This window comes from Pseudorasbora parva, chromosome 9, assembly GCF_024679245.1.
Source record: "Pseudorasbora parva isolate DD20220531a chromosome 9, ASM2467924v1, whole genome shotgun sequence".
Classification (NCBI taxonomy): Eukaryota; Metazoa; Chordata; class Actinopteri; order Cypriniformes; family Gobionidae; genus Pseudorasbora; species Pseudorasbora parva.
Window position 1 is genome coordinate 7,667,184 of NC_090180.1, and position 24,822 is coordinate 7,692,005.

At 38.8% G+C, this 24,822-nt stretch overlaps 1 protein-coding gene across 3 annotated transcripts in view; it reads left to right on the forward strand.

Moving 5' to 3' along the window:
* The first annotated feature begins 49 nt into the window (after window positions 1-49).
* tgs1 (trimethylguanosine synthase 1) overlaps window positions 50-24,822 on the forward strand; it is a 31,414-nt gene continuing 6,641 nt past the window's right edge. Inside the window, exons 1-10 of one of the 3 annotated variants that reach the window (XM_067453691.1) lie at window positions 50-255; window positions 340-392; window positions 763-827; window positions 4,385-4,542; window positions 7,219-7,828; window positions 9,098-9,230; window positions 11,558-11,644; window positions 11,738-11,918; window positions 14,780-15,131; window positions 15,262-15,426. In XM_067453691.1, the coding sequence (XP_067309792.1) occupies window positions 355-392; window positions 763-827; window positions 4,385-4,542; window positions 7,219-7,828; window positions 9,098-9,230; window positions 11,558-11,644; window positions 11,738-11,918; window positions 14,780-15,131; window positions 15,262-15,426 (1,789 nt within the window). In that variant the 5' untranslated portion in view covers window positions 50-255; window positions 340-354. Of the gene's footprint in view, window positions 393-762; window positions 828-4,384; window positions 4,543-7,218; window positions 7,829-9,097; window positions 9,231-11,557; window positions 11,645-11,737; window positions 11,919-14,779; window positions 15,132-15,261; window positions 15,427-24,822 lie in introns of all 3 variants that reach the window. The other 2 variants (XM_067453689.1, XM_067453690.1) reach the window with 2 other exon arrangements.

The following is a 24,822-nucleotide window of genomic DNA, read 5'->3' on the forward strand; positions in this document are numbered from 1 at the left end:
TATTGTAAATGTGTTGAAAGTCTTTTAACTTGACGGGCATTTTCCAAAACACGAGGGGGGAAATTCACACATCGAGTCTTTAACGTGTGTGTATAAAATTTGATCGCTGTTGCTGTAACGTTACTTTTAATCTTCTTTTAATCCTCCAGTGTTTTTATTTATAGTTTCGTGCTGTCGTTTTTAATTGTAATGTCTGTCTAAAAGAGCGCTTAGAAGACAGGCTTGTAGGAAATCTCGGGGTGATCCTGTTGACAGGTTTCACTCATGCATCTCTAAGTTATCATGATTGATTATGTCGAGCGCAATGTTGTTCCTCTAGCTGATATCCTCTTCTATCAGGGTGAAGAAAGAGAGATGACAATACATTGCCTGTGCTCCAGAGCTTACGTCAAGTATGTATCAATGTTGAACAAGATCACGTTGTGATTAACTGATATAATGTTTATGCAGTTTTATTAAAAGACCTCAGAAAAATAGAGTTTTAATGCACCTGCTAAAAAAGGACCTGGTTAACTGGTCTTAATTATGCCTCACAGCAGAAAAGGGACTAAAACTGAACAACTGAGACAACTGAACAGGTTAGACTGGTAACTTAGACCTGTTAAGACCACGGTTGTTTTTCAGCAGGACTGCATAGTAGGACAACTAGTGAAAAATGTAAAGCAGACCTAAAACACTCACACTGACCACTAGGTTGACCACAGGTGATGCTTCCTGTGTTTACTATTGTGAAAACACTTTTTCTCTTATTTTCATCCACAGTGATCGAGAATTGTATCGGTCAGATTTTAAAGCCATACTGAGTCAGACTGACAGTCAATCGCAAGGTACAGTTTCCTCTTAATTTCTAATTTTATATGAAGACAATTGTGATGATTTGCATATTGACTGTCTTGCATTGTGTTGAGATTGTGTTGAGCTCAGTGGTTCTCAACCAGGGGCCTATACCATGAAGCTGGTTTAGCTGGCTAGCCACATATGTTTAAGCTTAGTTTGTGGCAATCCTGGGTTTTAGGTACCATTAAAGTGGTTTGGCTTTTAGCTGTGTTCATTACCATAGCAACTTGCATTGCTCCAGGGCAGGTTATATTCTGGATAAGAGATCTCAAACTGAAATTGGGCCAATCAGCTGTGAGTAAAGTGACTCACCTCTGATGCAATAAAGTCACTCCCACTGTTTCTACTCCAAATTAAAGGTCACTACATAGCAAATAGTTTTAAAAGACTAAAGCATCTGGCTTTTAACAATGCTTATTTATAATAATATTAATTTTGAGTGATTTCGATATAATTTATGTAATTATTTTACCCTTAATCAATTACACATTTATCATTTTAGTAAATCAATCATTAATAGGCACTTTGTTCAAATTAATATTATTAATAGCCTATATAAAGTCATACAAATAAGCTTTAAAATAAATAAACAAAGCTATTAAACAAAATATATTAAAAAGCTTATTGAGCTTAAACGTTCAATTCTCTCTATTTATCAACTAAACTACATTCATAAATTTTACTTGTATCAACCTATAATATTTTTTTCTTTGAGTTGTCCTCTTTTAAAGATAGCTTTTTTCTTCTTGCTGTGTAAATTTGTTTAAATTCTTAATATATTTCAATCATGTAGTATTCTGCAGATGAAAAAAAATGGATAATGCTGCTGCTCTCGCGAGAAGTGAATCTCAGTGATCCGCAGCGTGTGATTGGCTGTTCACTACTGATGTCACAGCTAAACTCTTGAACTCAGGATCAAAGCCTGAGTTGACAGAGAAAGCTGATGATCAGCATCATGGGACCAACAAAGCCTGAATAGATTGGTTTGGTTTTGTCAACTCAAAACTAATCCTGTAACCCTGAGTTTGTTAATCTACCATCATGGCACAGGCCCCCGGTTGCATGTCAACAAACTTTCACCGTGGCCTTAAGATAATTTGGACAAAACAAGCATTGAAATAAGCTAAAACGATTTATAAATCAAGATATTTCTTATTTTATTTCACCCTCTCATCAGCTGTTCATCTCTTTGAAGAACCAGGATTTATTCTGCTTTGGAAAACTGGATTATATGAGCTATTCTAATTTTAAATGTGTGAAAAGAAATGAAAAGAGAATCTCAAAATATATAATTTCTATTCTTATATTGAGTCTCATCACCAGGTCGTTACCCTGTATTCTTGAAAATACTGCTACATAAAGATGCTGCAACCTACATTTTTCTAGTTACAGTGAGGAAAATAAGTATTTGAACGACCTGCTATTTTGCAAGTTCTCCCACTTAGAAATCATGGAGGGGTCTGAAATTGTCATCGTAGGTGCATGTCCACTCTGAGAGACATGATCTAAAAAAAAATCCAGAAATCACAATGTATGATTTTTCCACTAATATTTATTTGTATGATACAGCTGCAAACGTATTTGAACAACTGAGAAAATCAATGTTAATATTTGGTACAGTAGCCTTTGTTTGCAATTACAGAGATCAAACGTTTCCTGTAGTTTTTCACCAGGTTTGCACACACTGCAAGAGGGCTTTTGGCCCACTTCTCCACACAGATCTTCTGTAAATCAGTCAGGTTTCTGGCCTGTCGCTGAGAAACACAGAGTTTGATCTCCCTCCAAAGATTCTCTATTGGGTTCAGGGCTGGAGACTGGCTAGGCCATACCAGAACCTTGATATGCTTCTTACAGAGCCACTCCTTGGTTATCCTGGCTGTGTGCTTCGAGTCATTGTCATGTTGGAAGACCCAGCCTTGACCCATCTTCAATGCTCTAACTGAGGGAGGAGGTTGTTCCCCAAAATGTCGCAATACATGGCCTCGGTCATCCTCTCCTTAATACAGTACAGTTGCCCTGTTCCATGTGCAGAAAAACACCCCAAAGCATGATCCCATGTGATGCCATGCTTCACAGTAGGGATGGTGTTCTTGGGATGGTACTCATCATTCTTCTTCCTCCAAACACGTTTAGTGGAATTATGACCAAAAAGTTCTATTTTGGTCTCATCTGATCACATGACTTTCTCCCATGACTCCTCTGGATTATCTAAATGGTCATTGGCAAACTTAAGACGGGCCTGGATATGTGCTAGTTTAAGCAGGGGAACCTTCCGTGCAATGCATGATTTCAAACCATTTTTTTGTTGTATTACTAACAGCAACCTTGGAAACAGTGGTCCCAGCTCTTTTCAGGTCATTGACCAGCTCCCGTGTAGTTCTGGGCTGATTTCTCACCTTTCTTAGGATCATTGAGACCCCACGAGGTGAGATCTTGCATGTAGCCCCAGTCCGAGGGGGATTGACAGTCATGTTTAGCTTCTTCCATTTTCTAATGATTGCTCCAACAGTGGACCTTTTTTCACCAAGCTGCTTGGCAATTTCCCCGTACCGTAGCCCTTTCCAGCCTTGTGGAGGTGTACAATTTTGTTTCTAGTGTCCAAAGACCTTGTCTTTGTCCAAAGGTCTTGGCCATGTTAGTAGTTGGATTCGTATGGGGTGGACAGGTGTCTTTATGCAGCTAACAACCGCAAACAGGTGCATCTAATTTAGCATAATAAATTAAGTGGAGGTGGACATTTTAAAGGCAGACTAACAGGTCTTTGAGGGTCAGAATTCTAGCTGATAGACAGGTGTTCAAATAGTTATTTGCAGCTGTATCATACAAATAAATATTTAAAAAATCATATATTGTTATTTCTGGATTTTTTTTTTAGATTATGTCTCACAGTGGACATGCACCTACGATGACAATTTCAGACCCCTCCTTGATTTCCAAGTGGGAGAACTTGCAAAATAGAAGGGTGTTCAAATACAAATTTTCCTCACTGTATGTTAAGCTGAGCTCGTAAAAAAATAAAAATAATTGTGTGTGTGTGTGTGTGTGTGTGTGTGCTTTATAAACGTGATTTAAGCCTTGGTGTCCTCTACAAAGGACATGCATGAAATCAATGCTCTGTTTTGTAAAAGTGCCATAACATTTTCATGAGATGTTAATTTATAGCAATCAATAGTTACAACTAAAAAATAATAATAATACAAAATATTATCATTTTCCATAAGACTGCTACATTTGATCATTCAGTCATTTTTATCGTCTAAGAAGAAGTTGTTGCCTTGGTGAAACCTCTAAACAAATGGTATCTCTGAAAAGCCCTGAATGTGCTCTTTGCCTGACATGCAGACTTAAAACTGATATGTATGATGTCAAAGAAATTCACTCAAATATAATGTCCTCGTATATGAGGACAGTGGCACCCAGGAGGTTAGTATTGTTGTGGTCACTGATTTAGTCATGGCGGTTTTTCATGATTTTCACTTGCAACATGTTATGGTCAGTACATGGCTTATAATGCTCAAATAACTACGCAGTTTTTTTTCCCCAGCAGATGTTGAAGCTAATGATGGGGAAGAGCTTTTAGAGGATCCTAACTGTTCTGTGGATGAGGAGGACGATGAAGATGCCATTGTTGATGAAGAGACCATGCTTATGGCCAGTTTGGGGCTTCCTGTGGAGTTTGTCACCTCATCAAAACAGAGGAGAACTGTATGTCTGTTGTCTGCATGGTGACCTTGATGTTTTTGGACACTATGACTGCCCATTTATGTGGGAAGATTGCTTATTATATTATTCAGTTAAAAATCATTGTCCTAAAACCCCCAGCTCATATAGTCCTCCATACATTGGAGTCGTAATGGTGTTCTGACTACTGGGTGGTAGACAGCTGTGCTGCCCTCACTAGTGTCTGCATTTAGCATGCCTGTCAGCCACATAGGAGGTGCTCTTGAGCACAAATTTGAACCATATTTGAACCACAATTTGGACATTCTACTGTCTTGTACATATTAAGATATGTATCAGAATTTTTGACTATATACACACGACCAGGCAAAAGTTTGCCATAATTAAGATTTATCATAAGAATAATATACGTATATTTTATGCTCACCAAAGCCCTATTCGGACGGTAATTGTTTCTCATGTGGACGTCCGTAAAAATACATTTGCATGCCACCTCTGTGATAAAACTCGTGCATTCAGATGGTGATTTATTCCTGATGAAGGAGCGAGTTTTGTGATCATGCACACCTGGGAACGCTGCTCACGTGGTCAGTCAAATGAGTGTTTGTCTGCTGTAAAAATGTCATATGCTTGGAATAAAATGTTATTTCATTTAATACTAGTAAATTATTAATTTAAATCTCCTGTTTAAAAAAATATGTAATTAATTTTTTTTGGAAATGAGCGGAATACTGCAAAAATAACCTATATAACATTTTTAATGCCGTAATAATGCCTAATTTCAAATGTTTACATGTTTTTTTTCTTTCTTTCTCTTTTGAGCGGTGATGAAAGCTTATCCGTGTAAATACTTTCCAGCATTTCAGTAATAAAAGTGAAGGCTAGTTTGTCAAAAAACGGTAGGTAGTTTGGCCGGGGATGGTGGGAGAAAAACACTGACATTCTGGATTCGGATGGCAAAAAAAAAAAACTATCCCTGTAAATTATAAAAATACCTTTCAACCCCACCACGAGAAACAATTACCATCCGAATAAGGCTCAAGACTTCATTTATTTTTATCAAAAATACACAAAAAAAATTTAATATTGTGAAATATTATTACAATTTTAAAAATTTACAATTTAAAAACTGATTTCTGTTTCAATATATTTTAGCACAATATTTCTGCATCATCACTCCAGTTTTCAGTTTCACATGATCCTTTAGAAATCATTTTAATATGCTGATTGATGCTCAATTATTGCAGTTCAATTATAAATAATGATTCTTATTGTAAATGTTGAAAACATTGACATTCTTTTGCTGCTTAGTATTTTTTTTTTTTTTTTTGAAGAATCGTAAATTCAATGAACAGCATTTATTTGAAATAGAAGTCTTTTGCAATTCTACAGTTACTTTGCAATGTCACTTTTACCCCACATTTTTGAACGGTAGTGTATCATGGTTTCCAAAAAAGAAAAAAGGATCATGTGATCTGACACTAAAGAATGGAATAATGGCTGCTGAATATTTAATTAAATGGCGGGAATTAATTGCATTTTAAAACATATTAAAATAGAATATAAACAGGTTTTAATATCCTTGATTCTTAACATAGTTCATTGCCGCCTCGATCATTAATGATGATTAATGTATGTAGCCGTCGTGTGGGTTCTGATAGACCTGGCATTAAAGGGTTAGTTCACCCAAAAATCAAAATGTTGTCAATAATTACTTACCCTAAAGTCGTTTCACACCCGTAAGACCTCCATTCATCTTCAGAACACAGTTTAAGAAATTTTAAACTGGGCTTTTCTGTTCCTCCATTGAATGTATTTACGGTATACTGTCCCTTTCCAGACAGGTAATAAAAACATTATCAAAGTCCATATGTGACATCAGTTGGTTAGATAGAATCTCTTGAAGCATCGAATATACATTTTGGTCCAAAAATAACAAAAACTACGACTTTATTCAGCATTGTTTGAATGGTTATGATTTGTGATTTCCGCAGTTTGACACGCGATCCAAATCATGAATCAATTGAAAACAAACACGGAAGAGATGACAATGCTGAATAAAGTCGTAGTTTTTGTTCATTTTGGACCAAAATGTATATTCGATGCTTCAAGAGATTCTATCTAACCAACTGATGTCACATATGGACTACTTTGATGATGTTTTTATTCCCTGTCTGGAAAGGACAGTATACCGTAAATACATTCAATGAAGGAACAGAAAGCTCTCAGACTAAATATAAAATATCTTAAACTGTTCTGAAGATGAAGGGAGGTCTTACGGGTGTCGAACAACATTAGGGTAAGTAATTATTGACAGAATTTTCATTTTTGGGTGAACTAACCCTTTAACATGCATTTTGTATTCAAATAGTGTGTAGATATAATTGAATTGGATTGTGTTTGCAAATAATGAAAAAAAGCATTAGCATTTACACATTCGTCAAACATAGTTCAGTGGTCTGATCACAATGTGTCAGGTGAATTTACATCTGGCTTTTAATATATGTGTGTGAATGGAGCGTTAATGCCCAGATGTGACGGGGACTGTGAGTCCTTGGATTAGCCTGTGCAGTGAAGCAATTTTTTTGTTGTTGTTGTAAATTCTCATTAAAAATGTTACTTTGAAGTTTTACCCCATTTACTTTAGGAAATGACTTGGCTGTGGCCCAAAACTAATGATTTTTTCCCCTCATCTTTAAGGGCAAAGTTTTAGCGAGGCTGAAGAACAAAAGAACCATCACACATTTGGAAACCCCCTTAGACTATGCCGAAACAGACAAGGACTCTGAGCAGAAACAGCAGTGTGCTGTGACCCCCGCTGAACAGACGTGTCCCGTGTCCGAGGAGGCTTGGCTGAGGTACTGGCAGCAGCACGGGGAGGGTCTGCTGTGGCAGAGCTGGCTGGAGAAACATCCCGAAAATTCCAGTAGTGCAGCGCAGGACTGTTCCCCCTCAGAGTCAGACTGGGACGAGCACTTCCAACAAGCATACCAGTACTACTGGGAACAGTTTAACTACTGGGCCGCCCAAGGCTGGACGGTGGACGAGTCCTACAGCACAACCACTGCGTCTGAGGAAGATCAGGACATCCGAGGGGAAACCGAGGCACTCGGGAATCAGACGGAAGAAAGATCGAAGGCCAATGCAATCAGCGTTACACATCTCATAAGCAGCCTCAGCTTATTGACTGAGGAAGTCGACAGCGAGGAAGGCGACCAGCAGTCTTTGGTCTGTAACTGCGTGGATGAGCCCTGTGATGGTGGAAACCGCAAAAGGTCATCGTCACGTAGCGGCTGCACTGACACTTCTGGTTGGTGCTTGTATTTTCAAGGTCTCTTTGTTTATTAGCTATGGGGACTGTCGTGTTCCCACAGTGATGCTAAACCCAAATATGTCAACACCTTCCTGCTCTGTGACCTACTTTCAGCGCATTGAATCTAGTGCAGATGCGATATAAGTTAAGATTTATTCTGTCAGTTACAGCATAGGCTCATTGTGTGTGCTCAAATTTTTGCCATTCAGAATGTAAATAATGTTCAGACATATTGTTTTAATTAAAATTAGAAATAAACAACATAGAATAGTTGAGGTTTATCAACCACCTCCTAGCATTGACACCCTTAAATTAACATCAAAATAAAGGAATAGTCCACCCAAAAAGGAAGGTTCTGTCATTTACCCACCCTCATGTTATTTCAAACCTGTGCAAATGTATTCCTTCGGGGAACACAGAAAATATTTTGAACAATGTTGGTTAACAGTTTTGGTGAGCATTGATTTTTCTATTGAATGGACAAAAAACACTTGAGACATTTCTCAAAATATCTTCTTTTATGTTCCACAGAAGATAGTCATACAGGTTGGGAATTATGAGCATAAATAAAATTGCAGAATTTTAATTTGGGGGAGAAATGTATCGGTTTTGTAATCTGATGTATTTCAGATAAAACGAGGACGTCGGTTGCATGGGTTAAACAATTAAGAAAAAGAGATTTGTGATGTTAGCTGAAAAAAATTGAACAGAAATCGTATTTTGGGCAAGTAAAAAGTCAATTTTGGTTTCATGTAGATTTCAACCTTTTTTTGGAGTTAGCCTGCTCAATATGCACTGATGGAGCTACCTGTGATCATGATCTCATCATCATACTGTCTGCATCACCACGATATCAAGCCACAATTCTGTTCGCTCTGTGACAACGGCCAATGTGTAAAAGCAGATCGTTTTCCCCAGAGGTCTTTTTTTGCTGCCTAAGCTTGGTTCTGTGGCCTCTGCCTGAATGTTTAATGCATCATATCAAAAGATGTCAGCTGTTGAATGAAAGGAGCATGTGACTTTGGCCTATGCATTTTTAATGCTGGTACATGTGAAGAGAGCACAGGCTCCCGGGTGCACGAGTTGATCACAATCCACTTGCAGTCGCTCTAAAAATGGAGCTGATTGGTGGGCCATGACTGATGTCATTTAAACAGCACCCTTTTTTGTACTGCTGGAACAGCCCTTATACAGGCAGTATAACACTCAGACACATTATGATAATGCAGCTCTTATTAATAGTAAACTGAAAGTCTGTGATTTCAGATGCCAACATGAAACAGACCTCTGTGCCATTGAATAATTGGAGTGGACAGCCCATAAAGAACAGATCTAACGATGAAGATCAGAGCGATGATGATGAACCTCCAGGGAACAGACGAGCTAAAGTGAAGAGAGCGTAAGCTGATGATCTGTTATTCAATACATTTTATTGTTTTAGCATACTTAAAGGGATAGCTCACCCAAAAATGAAAATTCTGTCATCATTTGCTCGCCTTTATGTTGTTCCAAACATGCAGGAGTTTTTTTCTTTTCTTCTGCTGAACACAAAAGCTTTTGAAGAATGTCAGTAATCAAACAGTTGTGGGGTACCAATGACTTCAATAGTATTTTCTTTTTTCTACTATGGAAGACAATGGCTACCGACAATTTTCTTGTTACCAACATTTTTGAAAATATCTTTTGTGTTCAGCAGAAGAAATAAATTCATACAGGTTTGGAACAACTTGTGAGTAAATGATGACACAATTTTCATTTTTGAGTGAACTGTCCCTTTAATGTTTATGGTTTCATGGCGTAGTTCTGTAAGAAAAGAAAAAAAAAATACATTTTGTCATTATTTTTTCACTAATTTAATTCTAAATCTGTTTGCTTTTATTTTTTCACATGAAAAGTGATACATTTTTGAATAATCGTTACACAACTCTTGCTATAGAGGGACAGTTCATAGCAACCAGGGGCTGTCAAACTGTAAAAACATTTAAAAAAACACAAAAATATTAGGTAATAGTGGTCCAAGCAACCCATCTGCTATGTTTTATTCTTAAAGTAATTATTTAAATACACCGATCAGGCATAATATTATTCCTAATATTGTGTTGGTCCCCCTTATGCTGCTAAAACAGCCCTGACCCTTTGAGGCATGGACTCCACTAGACCCCTGAAGGTGTGCTGTGGTATCTGGCACCAAAATGTTAGCAGCAGATCCTTTAAGTCCTGTAATTTGTGGCCTCCATGGATCAGACTTGTTTGTTCAGCACATCCCACAGATGCTCGATTGGATTGAGATCTGGGGAATTTGGAGGCCAAATCAACACCTCAAACTCGTGCTCCTCAAACTATTCCTAAACTTTTTTTTGCTTTGTGGCAGGGTTCATTATCCTGCTAAAAGAGGCCACAGCAGCCAGGGAATACAGTTTCCATGAAAGGGTGTCGTCTGCAACAATGCTTAAGTAGGTGGTGCATGTCAAAGTAACATCCACATGGATGGCAGGACTCACACTGCCTCCGCCAGCTTACCATCTTCCCATAGTGCATTCTGGTGCCATGTGTTCCCTAGGTAAGCAACGTGATGTAAAAGAAAATGTGATTCATCAGACCAGGCCACCATCTTCCATTGCTCCGTTATCCAGTTCTACTGCTCACTTGCCCACTGTTGCCCTTTTTGGCAGTGGATCAACATGAGCACCCTGACTAGTGGGGCGGCAGTGGGGCACCCTGACTAGTGGGGCGGCAGTGGTGCACCCTGACTATTGGGGCGGCAGTGGCTCAGTGGTTCATGTAGGTTGTCTACAAACCGAAAGGTTGGTGGTTCAATCCCCGGTTCCACCTGACCAAGTGTCGAGGTGTCCATGAGCAAGACGCCTAACCCCAGCTGCTCCCGACGAGCTGGATGGTGCCTTACATGGCTGACATCGCCGTCGGTGTGTGAATGGGTGAGGCAAAAATGTAAAGCGTTTTGGATGGCCATAGGGTCTGTTAAAAGCGCTATATAAATGCAGTCCATTTACCATTTACTAGTCTGTGGCTCTGCAGCCCCATACGCAACACACTGTCATGTACTGTGTATTCTGACACCTTTCTATCAGAACTAGCATTAACTTCTTGAGCAATTTGAGCTACAGTAGCTCATCTGTTTGATCGGACCACACGGGCTAGCCTTCAATCCCCACGTGCATCAATGAGCCTTGGCCACCCATAACCCTGTTGTCGGTTCACCACTGTTCCTTCCTCGGAGCACTTTTGATAGATACTGACCACTGCAGACCGGGAACACCCCACAAGAGCTGCAGTTTTGGCCATAACAATTTGGCCCTTGTCAAACTCGCTCAAATCTTTACTCTTGCTCAAAACTTTGAGGACAAAATGTTCACTTGCTGCCTAATATATCCCACCCACTAACAGGTGTCATCATTGTTATTCACTTCACCTGTAATATGGTCATAATGTTTTGCCTGATTAGTCTATACTGTCAGTTATAAGTTACATTTAATGTGTTGGACTACAAATATAGTTGTCTATATATAAATTGTGTACATTGCAGTTTGCTAAGTGACAGAATGACATGCTACTAATTTGAATGGAAAAAATCATAATGTTTTGCCTGATCGGTGTATACTCTACTTCTCAAATGTTTGGATGTCAGTAAAAGTTTTTTTAATTTATTCTTTATTTAGCATAATTGCATTAAATTGATCATAGTGTCTTTTGCTGCTCTGCTCACAGTCATGAGCTGGATGTCGAGGAGCTTGCGGAGGTGCCAGTTGAGAAGGCGTGGGATGCTCTCGGCCTGAAACGTAGTGCACAACCCAAGTAAGACCCCAGACAGAGACTAGACACTGCTCTACTGCTTTGAAAATAATCAGGGGCCCCGTTAACATCTAAATGCTTTTTTTGTCTTGGCAGGTTTGACAGTGTTCTGAAGCTGAAACCAGGCCAGGGCCCATACACGGCCAGGAGGAGTGAGGAGAACAGAAAGCCCCCTGAGGAAAGAAAAAAAGCAGCCTGCAAGATCAACAAGCACATCTTTTTTACTGATGATGGACCACAAACCTCAAAGCCAAAGATCAGCAAAACCCTTCAAAAAGTGAGTCACATTTTGCTGCAGGTGCATTCATTTTTTAAAGACGTAATTCACCTACATTTTTAGTCAGGAGTTTCGAAGAATGTTCACACTAACTCAACTAAAGCATATAGTGACCTGGCCAGGAGAAATTAAAAAAAAGCTTCAAAAATGTCATATGGTTCTGTTGTGTAAGTGCTATCACAAAAATATATCAAAGGTGAAGGTGACAAATAATAGAATTGTAATTTTTGGCGTAAATATTCCTTGTTTTGTTTAATTATGCTTTTGTTTTGTCTTAATTTGCCCAACGACAGTTGCATCAGGTCAGCCAAAAGTAATTTTGGATGTTAGGCCTGCAGTGTGTAGATTAGATTTAATGGGATGCAATATTCTAATGAACACTTTTTAATTATAAAAGTTAAGTATATTTATAACTATGAAAAAAATTAAGAAAAGCAATGGCATTTAGCTTTCTTTATTTCTCACTGATTATGGGCAAAACAATAAATTAAGAGCAATGAATGCAAGGCCTATCCACAGAGCTGATTATGAAAAAAAAACAAATCTGTTTACATTAATACCTTGCAGAAATGGGCGATGTTGGGAGGGGGAGGTGTTCTCACACATTACTTCAAGATACAGTACTGTTCAAAAGTTAGGTCTCAGTAAGTTTATTGAAAAGTTTCAACAACACTGCTGCATTTATCTGATCAAAAGTAAGGTAAAAACTGCAATATTATTTTTGTGGAAACTGTTTTTTTTTTCTTTCTTTTTTTCTGATGAATATAAACAACATTTATTTTAAAATCTTTTCTAACATTATATATGTATTTACAGTCACAGGTCATGATCAATTGAATGCATTCTTGTTCATTAAAAATATGAATTTCTTTAAAAAAAAAAAAATCTTTCTTACCCCAAACATTTTAACTGTGGTGAACTTGGTACTTCCAATATTATCAGTACCAGTGAGTGGCAATGGTCATGACACATTTGTTTATTTTTTATTTTTTTTTATTTTTTGGAAGTACTGACAATTTTATCCTTCTGGAGGATAACGTTCTCACGTTTTTTATTATGCAGTTTGTAGTCCTTCATGCTTAAGATCTTCCTTACCTCTGTATGGTCTAGACTAGAGCCCTGGGTGGGAACATTTCACTGTTGATATCATCACAGGTGTTTATGTAGCCTAGCTAATTAACATTTAACAAACATAGGCCTAAATAATAAATAAAAAAAATAAACATACTTAATAAAATAATTAAATAATTAATGACTTTCTTGGCCTTGGAATGTTGTTGAGCGACTGCTGTGAACTATATTTGTATGTTCTGTATTTCCGCACTGTATTTTTTGACCGCCTAGGCGCCTACTCTTACCCAGAGTAAAGGTAAAACCACCCACTCCCACGAGATTTACGTTGGGATTTCGTGGGAATGGTACTATAACTGAATGATCAAATGTGAATGTTTGTGTTGTCCCCTGAGGTTTTATCGACGCATGGATTTTGTGGGATTACGTGTAAGAGGTATCGTTCCGGTTGCCTTACTATGGATCAGTGAAGCACAGTGTAAATTGTGTGTGTGTGTGTGTGTGTGTGTGTGTGTGAGAGAGAGAGAGAGAGAGAGAATGGGGTAGAGAGTGGGCAAAGAGCCAGAAGCAGTGAAGCTGACACTTTATGCAGTCTGCACAGAGCTGCTTCATCTACCCCCACCCCATCCCACCAGAGCGCTGTCACGCAGCACCTGCTTACTGCACGCTGTCAGCTCCCGTCAGACAGACAGAGCTCCTCTAACCTCCAGTCTCACCCTGACACTAATACACACATTCCCAGCTGTCAAACACTCACAGGACAGGTTCCAACTTGGTCACTAGCATGTTGAATATTCAAGAAGAAAAGAAATGAATTTTTTTTCTTCAATCCAGTTCATATAGCCATCTTCTAGATGGACTTTTTCGAGTTGGATCCCCCACCCCACACCCCACTGAAATTTAGCTAGTAAAGAGACTAAACCAATTTACTGCAGTGCTCTAGAATTGATTTCTCTGTAGCACAAATTGATCTGGTGGAGGACGAAAACTTTACTGGAACAGACATTATCTCCAGTATCTTTTCAGACTGGACGCCTAAACAAGACTTTGTCTGGGCTTCCTTTGAGCACATTGAGCCCTCCATTTCTGCTGCCTGGTCCCAGTCTTTTTCATTCCAAGGACCAATCAGATTAAATTATGTAGATTTTTTTGTAATTTAAGACTCTAAAATAAATATATACATTTCAAGAACTGCAAATATGATTTTCCTTTGGTGAGGGACTCTGAAATGTTCCTGAAATGTACACTACCATAAACTACCAAATTTTATTTAAATAAAAAATAATAATAATATTTGTATTCATTTAAAACACATTAAACCAGCATGGATGCATTAAACTGACCAAAAGTGACAGTAAAGACTTTAACGTTGTTACAAAATAATTATATTATATTAGAATGATTTCTGAAGGATCATGTGTCACTGAAGACTGGACTAATGATGCTGACAATGCAGCTTTGCCATCAGAGGAATAAATTACCTTTTAAAAATATATTAAAATAGAAAATATGTCACACTGTTTGTAATAGTAGAATAAGAGACTAATACACACACAAAAGTTGTTGTTGTATATAAAGTTTGAAATATATACATGTAATAGTTTTTCCTCAATATTAGAATATAAGATAAACATTTCAGTTTTAATTAGCCATTTTAATAATACATATAATACAATAAATAAGCCTGTTACAGAAAATAGTGTCATAAAATGAGTGATTAGTCTGGGGGTTTGTAACATTTGGGTTGGCTCCTTCCTATACAAGCTCTACATTCACTCCTACCCTCACAGGTCCAGAGTTTCCTGCAGCGGGTTCAGACTGATGCTGTCTCGGAGGAGTTGACCCCAGCCTCCATGTCTGAAACGCTGATCGTGCCATGTGAGAGAACGGAAAAGGGCAGTCTACCTACACCAAAGGAGGACGAAGAAGAAGCAGACAATGAGATGGATGAAAAAGAGTGTGAGACGACTCAGCTTAACCGAAGATGTGAAAAAAATGAGGAACGTCAGCAGAACATTCAGCGTGCCTTCATGCCAGAGCCAGAAGAAAGTCAAGATGAGGATTCAGATCCCAGAGGAGAGCTGCAGCCCTTAGACGTCCCTGACTTCTTGCTCCCAGATGCTCCCGAGGACACTGAGGGAGGTCAGCAATGTGCTCTGATAAAAATGAGATAACTGCTGTCTGTGCTCTTTAACATACAAACAACGATTAACACAATTAGGCTTCTCATTTTGGGTTCTCGCAATTTGATATAATCAGTTTCCTTTCCCAGCAGAGATTGTGCAGGCCTTTAAAAAGAAAAAGAAAACGAACAGGAAAAGGAGAAAAGATGTTGAGATGCCACCTGAGATTGCAGCAGAACCTGAGCTGGCCAAGTACTGGGCCCAGCGCTACCGTCTGTTTTCCAGGTTCGATGAGGGCATCAAACTTGACCATGGTGAGTCAGCACTTTATTTTAGATAAATCATGAATACATTTCATTTATCTCTCTTTTTTTCCAAAGCAACTTACAAATCATTGCTAGAGCATTAGGGACATTACATACATTGTGAAAAAAATTAAAAGGTAGCCAACCAATTGAACTAAAAATGCCAACATTTGTGGTTTTATATGTGATATTATCTGGTTCTATAACCATAATATTCAAACAAATAGCCATTGTAGCCAAATAGATTTAAATTTTAGGCTACTATTAAAATGCAGTTTAAATCTACTTCAAAAGTGGTCATGTTTTCTACTAAATTAGCAAAGCAAAGATTATTTAATCTTGTTAATTTATATGCACCAATATTGACATTAACACCCACCAACCTGGCAAATGTTGCAAAGGCATGTAAACACAGCTATTTTCCTGCTATTTTATATATAATATGTAAATTTTACTATCGTATTCTTTTTGAAAAGGCACCTGGCATAATAAACTAAGTGCAATGTTGTCAAAAATATAGATTTTCAATATATATCAATGCTGAAATATCATTTCCAATAATAATTTTTCGCAGAGTAATTACACAATACCAGCTGCGCTTGAGTTGACACACAAACCCGTCTCCCCTCACTTACTCATTTTATTTGCCCTGGATGAATATTATTTGTGTTACAGGGCTTGATTTTCAGTGATTGCACATATTGCACATCATTTTACTCAATCCTGAAGATGTTGTGCTCGCATCCAAAGTGTGCACGCTTAAAGCCATCTCTCGCTAAATTGAGTTTGTTTTCGCTGCTTATTGCACTTAAACAGTCACACAAAATAATGTCAAAATGGCTGCCTTGCCGAGTATTCACTTAAAGGGGGGGTGAAATGCTGTTTCATGCATACTGATCTTTTTACACTGTTAAAGACTTGGAATCCCATACTAAACATAGACAAAGTTTCAAAAGTTAAGGTGGACGTTTGATGGGAGTATTTCTTTGTCAAAAATACTACTTCCGGTTAGTCATAAGTTTCGGCAAGTTTTTTGAGATCATGCGTCCCCTTTGACGTTAATGGGGGCGGAATTTCCTTGTATGGGCCTTACGGACAATTCTACCGGAAGCGCGTGAGAGAGAGCGAGGGAGAGAGCGAAAGCAACAGGCTACGCCCATCAAAGCGCTGGCTTGTAGGATGCTGGACAGGTGATGTGCACATAACAATGTCACCAAAAAAGTGCGTTTTTGGGTGCCAGACCAAGACAGTCCTGCACAGATTCCCCCAAAAACCCCGCGTTAAGGCAACAGTGGATGTAATTTGCTTTTCCGGATCAGCAACTGAGTTGCGCGAATGTTTATATCTGTTCGCTGCATTTCGGTGCCGACTGTTTCATAAACAAGGCCCAGCTCGACGCCGGATTTTCCCGATCGCCTAATGCTGAATGATGGAGCAGTCCCAACGATAAAGGTCCCAATGTTAGAACCGCAGGCGGTGAGTGAGACCGCTTCAAATGTCTGTGTTTTTGTCTATGCTCATCAAGTAGCCCAAACATGATCACGTATAGTTAATTGATCAATGGAGCATGCGATGTGTAGTGCGTGTACATTTGTTTAGCTGGCCACTATATGTGTAACTTTATGTTTGTGTATTGTAAAAGCACTCCAAACAACAATACACAAAGAGTGGGGAAATATGTTGAACTAAATAAGCGCGCTTCTTCATTCAAATGCGCTACTATTCCGTGTCTTTCTATGTAAACACTGCCTGCCGTGCAAAACCAGTCCGCTTACTGTCTACACAAACCACGCGTAAACACACAAACACACGTGCACAACTGCACTTCCCACATGTACACCTTCAAAGACAAAAATACGACGATATAATTCAAGTATAAATATGTAAATAACACAAGCCGCTAAGCATATTATATAGTTAGTGTATAACTTGTACCACATAGAGACGTCCTGCTCTAGTCGTTTTTGCTGCTGCTCCTGTTCAACTGCAGCCTCTGGGTCTGATTCCGGATCATAGATGTATGGCTGTATCTGATTAAAAGCCATATTTTTATTTTGAATAAAGTTTTTTTCCCGCTGTTAGGGATGACACAGCTTTACGACGCACTCGACTCAACACAATAGCAGCAGCGAGCACACGTCATTATTTAGCTCCGCTCACACGATACGCCCCCACACGCTCGGCTTTTTTCGGAAAGACTCGGAACAGCGCATCTTTCTTATATAATTATTAAAAAAAATAAAGACTTTTCGGAGATATGCAGGATGCAATGCTACTCTATAGGTACTCAAGATTGACATGACACTGACTGAAACTGAGTGTTTCACCCCCCCTTTAAGAAGTCAATTACAGTGCCTTGCGAAAGTATTCACCCCCTTGAACTTTGCGACCTTTTACCACATTTCAGCCTTCAAACATAAAGATATAAAACTTTATTTTTTTTGTTAAGAATCAACAGCAAGTGGGACACAATCATGAAATGGAACTTTTTTTTAACAAATCAAAAACTGAAAAATTGGGCATGCAAAATTATTCTGCCCCCTTAAGTTAATACTTTGTAGCGCCACCTTTTGCTGCGGTTACAGCTGTAAGTCGCTTGGGCTATGTCTCTATCAGTTTTGCACATTGAGAGACAGAACAGCTCAAGCTCAGTGAGGTTGGATGGAGAGCATTTGTGAACAGCAGTTTTCAGTTCTCTCCACAGATTCTCGATTGGATTCAGGTCTGGACTTTGACTTGGCCATTCTAACACCTGGATATGTTTATTTTTGAACCATTCCATTGTAGATTTTGCTTTATATTTTGGATCATTGTCTTGTTGGAAGACAAATCTCTGTCCCAGTCTCAGGTCTTTTGCAGACTTCAGGTTTTCTTCCAGAATGTTTCTGTATTTGGCTCCATCCATCTTCCCATCAATTTTAACCATCTTCCCTGTCCCTGCTGAAGAAAAGCAGGCCCAAACCATTATGCTGCCACCACCATGTTTGACAGTGGGGATGGTGCGTTCAGGGTGATGAGCTGTGTTGCTTTTACACCAAACATAACGTTTTGCATTGTTGCCAAAAAGTTCAATCTTGGTTTCATCTGACCAGAGCACCTTCTTCCACATGTTTGGTGTGTCTCCCAGGTGGCTTGTGGCAACTTTAAACGACACTTTTTATGGATATCTTTAAGAAATGGCTTTCTTCTTGTCACTCTTCCATAAAGGCCAGATTTGTGCAGTATGTGACTGATTGTTGTCCTATGGACAGAGTCTCCCACCTCAGCTGTAGATCTCTGCAGTTCATCCAGAGTGATCATGGGCCTCTTGGCTTCATCTCTGATCAGTCTTCTCCTTGTATGAGCTGAAAGTTTAGAGGGGCGGCCAGGTCTTGGTAGATCTGATACTCCTTCCATTTCAATATTACCGCTTGCACAGTGCTCCTTGGGATGTTTAAAGCTTGGGAAATCTTTTTGTATCCAAATCCGACTTAAAACTTCACAACAGTATTTCTGACCTGCCTGGTGTGTTCCTTGTTCTTCATGATGCTCTCTGGAGGGCAGGGATTTTTTTTTCATTCTGGAATAACATACACTAATGAATCATTCACAGTAGAACCTGTGAATTTAAATAATAATAGAGGGGCACACTGAGAACTGAGGGACTGAGCAGGATGTCAGCTTGGAAATATGTGTCTCAGAGATGTATTTGTGAAGTTGTAGCAGCTGTAGGTGTGGGCAGACTGACTGAGCTGGCTCTGTCTGCAGTGTGTGTGTGCTGACGCTATACACGGAGCCCCTCATACCTCCTGCGTCAGACTAGTGAAAAGGGGAGGGAGACAGAGGGGGAGCAAGTGAGAGCAAGACAGCAGGCAGCTTTTAGAGCGCTCTGGAGAGCTCTCCTTTCTTTCCCCACGCTACTCTTTGCACAAATAGAGTGCTCCGTCTCAGAGTAGGACAACCTTTAGCTCTGGTGCTTTACCTGTGTTCTCTTCTCTACTGCCAAAGTGGGTCACTATCTTAATAAGACACAGTATTTTAAACCAGGCATAAACCTGCTTGTTAAATGCTTTCCGCTTGTCTAATTTTGTCTTATATAAGGATTATTATTGTTGCATGTTCCGTTGTGCTCGTTAGAACTGCTAAAGAGATCTTATTTGGTCTTTTTACTATTTATTATGTGTATAGCTTGAGCATTTAACATAGCAGGCAACAAAACTGCAGCTCTCTCACGCTTATATTTTCATGCGTTGGTGAACGCTAATATTGTTAGTTATCATTTTTTTATTTGAATGGGCCTTAATTGCACGGCAAAAAAATAAAAAATAATAATAATAATTTAATTTTAGTTAACACGAACTAACAATGAGCAATACTTCCACAGCATTTATTAATCTTAATGTTAATTTCAACATTTAGTAATCCATTTATTAAAATCAAAAGTTGTATTTGTTTAAAGGTTAGTTCACCCAAAAATGAAATTGATGTCATTAATAACTCACCCTAATGTTGTTCCACACCCGTAAGACCTCTGTTCATCTTCAGAACACAGTTTAAGATATTTTATATTTAGTCTGAGAGCGTTTGTTTATACTTCAAATTAAAATCTGCCAGTACAATAACACTCTTCAGAAATGAATTAATATTGTATTGCAATTGAAAGATGTATTCTCTGAACATATATTATCTCAAGCTATAATCTTTAGCAACGTTGCTTCTTAGGTAGTTTATTTAATCTTGTTTTAAGGATTTTTTGTAATTATAAAATAATAATTGGAAATAATACTCATAACGCCCTATTTCTAACTGAACATTACGGATATTTATATGCAGGCTTCCTACACTTTTTGACCAATGTTTTTTCCATGACCTTTACTGTAGTTAAAAATGATTAAATGATAAAAATAACAATCTTGATTGATTGTTAAGCATAGGATTTATTATAGTGTAGCATTTACAAATACATTGTTCTATGATTTAGAAGTTCCTTAGAACCACCTGCATGGTATGATCATGGTGTTGACTTTTGCTAAAGTACCACTAACATTTTGTCCAGAAAATGTAAAATGTACTTTTTATGTTAAAAGATTTGCTTCCTGTCAAGCAACTCAAATGTTATGGCACAATAAGCATAGTATTGGTCTTGGGAAAGATGCCTTTTAACATCTGCACCAAAAGTCAAACGGTTTTCCTTCTGGTACCATGAAAGGTCCCGTTATTTGGGATTAGAAAATCTTTCCTCACGGACGGCGGGTTTCTCTTTGAATTCTCCAAAGCACCATGACTAATGTGTTTTTATGCATCTCTCACTTTTGAATCATAACTCTTTCACTAAGCATCTGGAATTCTGTTTGAAAGTGAGATCAGAGCCTCGTATCTATTCACTTATTCATGTCAACAGAGGCAGTAGCCCATAGCCATAGTGAGCCTCTTTTCCTTCAGCACGGCCTGATTGGACAGGGTAGAGCGAGGAGAGGAGAGCGTGGGCTGACTTTTGTGTATCTCCTACACCTCCATAAATGCTGGAGATTGCAGTCGACATGAACTGGAATACACAAGCCATTTTACTTCCGCAATGTAACAAATGTTTGTTTGAAACTAGTCTGTGTGACTTAAGTGATGTGGTTTAACACTAATTATCTCCTCATCATGACACCTGTTAGTGGGTGGGATATATTAGGTAGCAATGAAAAATTTGTCCTCAAAGTTGATGTTTCTGAAGCAGGTAAAATTAGAAATTGTAAAGATTTGAGTGAGTTTAAAATTGCCCTTGTGGGTAGATGACTGGGTCAGAGCATCTCCAAAACTGCAGCTCTTGTGGTGTGTTCCGGGTCTGCTGTTAGTATCTATCAAAAGTGCTCCAAGGAAGGAACAGTGGTGAACCTGCGACAGGGTTATGGGTGGTCAAGGCTAGGGGTGCACCGATCCGATATTAGGATCGGATATCGGCCGCGATACTGACGACAAAGCTGGATCGGGGATCGGAAAAATGAACAGAGAGTCGGATGTGTAGAGATATTTTATGCTTGCCACGCCAACTAGTTCGTCTGTCGGCAATACTACCAATTTAATCCAGAAACACCATGTTAAGGAGCACGCTGCATTCTATTTCAGCTGCGAAAATAGTTCCAAACAAAGATTCCAAGCAACAAAGTTCCAAACTTTCTGTCTCACGTGTTCTGAATGATTCAGTGGTTGAATCAAAGATTCAATAACCTGTTCGTAAACGACTGTCTCATTCTTAAAGGGGTACTTCAGCGCTGGGAAGATGAATCTGTATTTAAACTGGGTCATTAATGTAGTAGAAATGTGAAATTATTTTTGAATTTGGTGATTTCTAGACTGAGAAAAGACAGAAAAAATGTATTGTTGTCTCATGGGGATGAAAGACTACAATTCCCAGAATGCTTCGCTGCCCTGTGAGGCCATTCCCAAAGCCACCGCTACTGGATTACAGAGACTGAGTTCCTACAATTAAATACTGAACATGTGTTCAATATAACGATCGAGTTGCCGCGTGAGTCTCACAGCAGACTCAGATTAGGAGTCAGATTACATTTAACGTCATAAATGAGTTGACGAGCTCTCGTGATGAGAGCTGAGGTAATCGCGACCACATTCGCGGCATACATTCACAACGCGTTTTCAGTTCATGCCTTTGGAAGCTTAACTTTCATAGAAATTAATTTGAGAAGTTAAAACACTTACATTGCTTAGCATCTGTTTAAATTAATGCCTGTAGCTGAGCTGTGCTGTAAGTGTGATCTCCATTCCCCATGCACGAGTTGAAAACATGCGGAAATGGCTCCCTCTGCTGGCTGTAGTCTTTAGCCTCTGGGCAAACATTCCTCTCGTGACGCAAATATCGTCAATTTGCGTCACGAGAGGAATTTTTCCAGAAATAAAATGCATAAATCTCTCGTCTCAGGGGGATATAAAAGGGGGGAGCACGATCATTTGAATATACTCCAGGGTTTCTACTGATACAAAGCCATATGTTAATCGCTGAAGTAACCCTTTAAAGGAATCAGTCCTTTGAATGAATCCTTTGAATTAATGACTAATGACTCACTCATTAAGACTCACCTACTGCCACCTACTGGTGCTTTAGTTTCCTATATTTTTCAACATTTATTTTGTTTATTCAAAAATACAACTCTCATAACATTATTTAATGTAGTAGTAATTTTTCTGGGTAAATAATTTAATTTGAACATCCCTATAGTGTCTTATTTTAATTTAATGTACAGATCAAATTTAAGAATATAAGATGAAACCTCAAGCATAGCTTATATTTAATAAGATTAGGGAGTAAAATATCACAAATATGCAGATTTAAAATATGTCAAAGCTGATTGAACACTGAGTATATATTGCTTCAGAATAAGTTATATTTACAACACACACACACACAAATCTAACTTTTTTCCAGACAAGCACATTTTTTACTCGGACAAGTGAATGACCATTTTACTTATCTGAAGGAGGGACATGAGCATGCTTAATGTCGAGCCCTAAATTATATATTTTAGATTTGAATGCACAATTGTTTTTTAAATAAATAAGAATTCAACACTTTGCATACATTTGTTATTTTGTCTTATTATCTTATTTAGTAAAGTCTGGTGCCTTTAGTCTCTTCAAGGAAGTTATACAGTTTATTAATAATTTAACAATAGTATCGGATCGGTATCGGGTATTGACAGATACACAAAGCCCAGGCATCGGTATCTAGCCTGACAAGCCTGACCCACATCAAGATGTTTGGTCTGGAAACTCACCATAGACAGGGCTCAATCCGAGGGGCGGGATAAACGGCTGTCTTTCAAACTCCCTCTGCACGCGATAGGATAGCGCTACACCAACCGGAGCAACGACGGTGAAGGGGAGCTCGCTGACTGATTAAACATTCGCCGTATCCGGTCGGCTAAACTCCGAACACATCTTCCCTTTTTAAGAATGACTTCAGTGCCGCTCTTTGTTCTTTTCTCAGAGGAAAGCTTAACTCCAAGTCTTCCGGAGGCGCGGGCAGAGCTGATTCCGAAGACCGCCGCCGTTCGCCAGTTTCTGTGTTACTAGAAGCACACAAACGCAACTCGGCCGTCGTCATTATGGCCCCGCCCGCCGACTCTATACACGATGTGATTGGGCCGTCCAGATTCTGAGGAATACAGCTCAGATAGGAATTGAGAGTTGCTAGACCACACTTGCGGGCAAATTAAATTTGCTGCCGCTAGGGTGCGTCTAGATTTCTAGGCTAATCGGTATCGGTATCAGGACTGAAAAAGTCGGATCGGTGCACCCCTAGCCAAGACTCAATGATGCACATGGGGAGTGAAGGCTGGCCTGTGTGGTCGTATCAAACAGACGAGCTACTGAAGCTCAAATTGCTCAAATTAATGCTGGTTACTTTTTGACTGGGTAAACCCAGCCTGGTCTGCCGATGATTTGATTTCGCCCGGCAACTCGGTCTCGAAACCCGTATGTTCATTTCTACTGCTGCTGTTACACTTTTGCAGAAACCAATCAGACTGGCTTATCCACCTGGCGCACTATAGGTGGGTTTAACCCTGTTGATCACGCCTCTTGTGGTCTGATTGGTTGAAGAACTATCCAAATGCGTACAGAGTTATTCAAATAATGCTCGTTGATCCCGCCACTTGTGCAGTAGAAAACACAGAGCAGACTCCCCAGGCCAATGTTTAATCTTAAATTGAGCTTGGCCTGGTGATAGCCAGACAAGGTTACTTTGTCACATGCCACCTACTTAAGCGTTGTTACATCTGTGGGATGTGCTTCACAAACAAGTCCGATCCATGGAGGCCCCACCTCGCAACTTACAAGACTTAAAGGATCTGCTACTAACATCTTGGAGCCAGATACCACAGCACACCTTCAGGGGGTCTAGTGGAGGCCATGCCTCGATGGGTCAGGCGTGTTTTGGCAGAAAAATGGGAGCCATAACAATATAAGGAAGGTGGTTAAAATTATGTCAAAGTAATCAAAAACATTATTTATTTCAAAAATCTATGTTGTAATTTACATAGACGGAATTCTCTCATTTTAATGTCACTGTCTCAACACAAAATAAAAATTAAAAAGCAACCCTTTTTTAAGGGGCTATTTTGAAATGTCAGAGGCAATTTATTCAATTAAATTTAAATTCAATTTATATTGATAATTAAACATTAAGATCAATGGTACAATTGATTTTGCAATTCCTCTGTCCTGAGAACAGACTTAACCATAACATTTGTCAGTGATGTTACTGGTTAAATCAATCTATAATTATCCATTGTGACTTTTACTATGTGAAAGAAGATACTATAATCAATATAGCATGATCTGTTTAATGTAGGATTTAACTGTTTCAGATGGAAATGTCTGCTATTATAAAATGACACTAATGCATGACACAGTGTATTT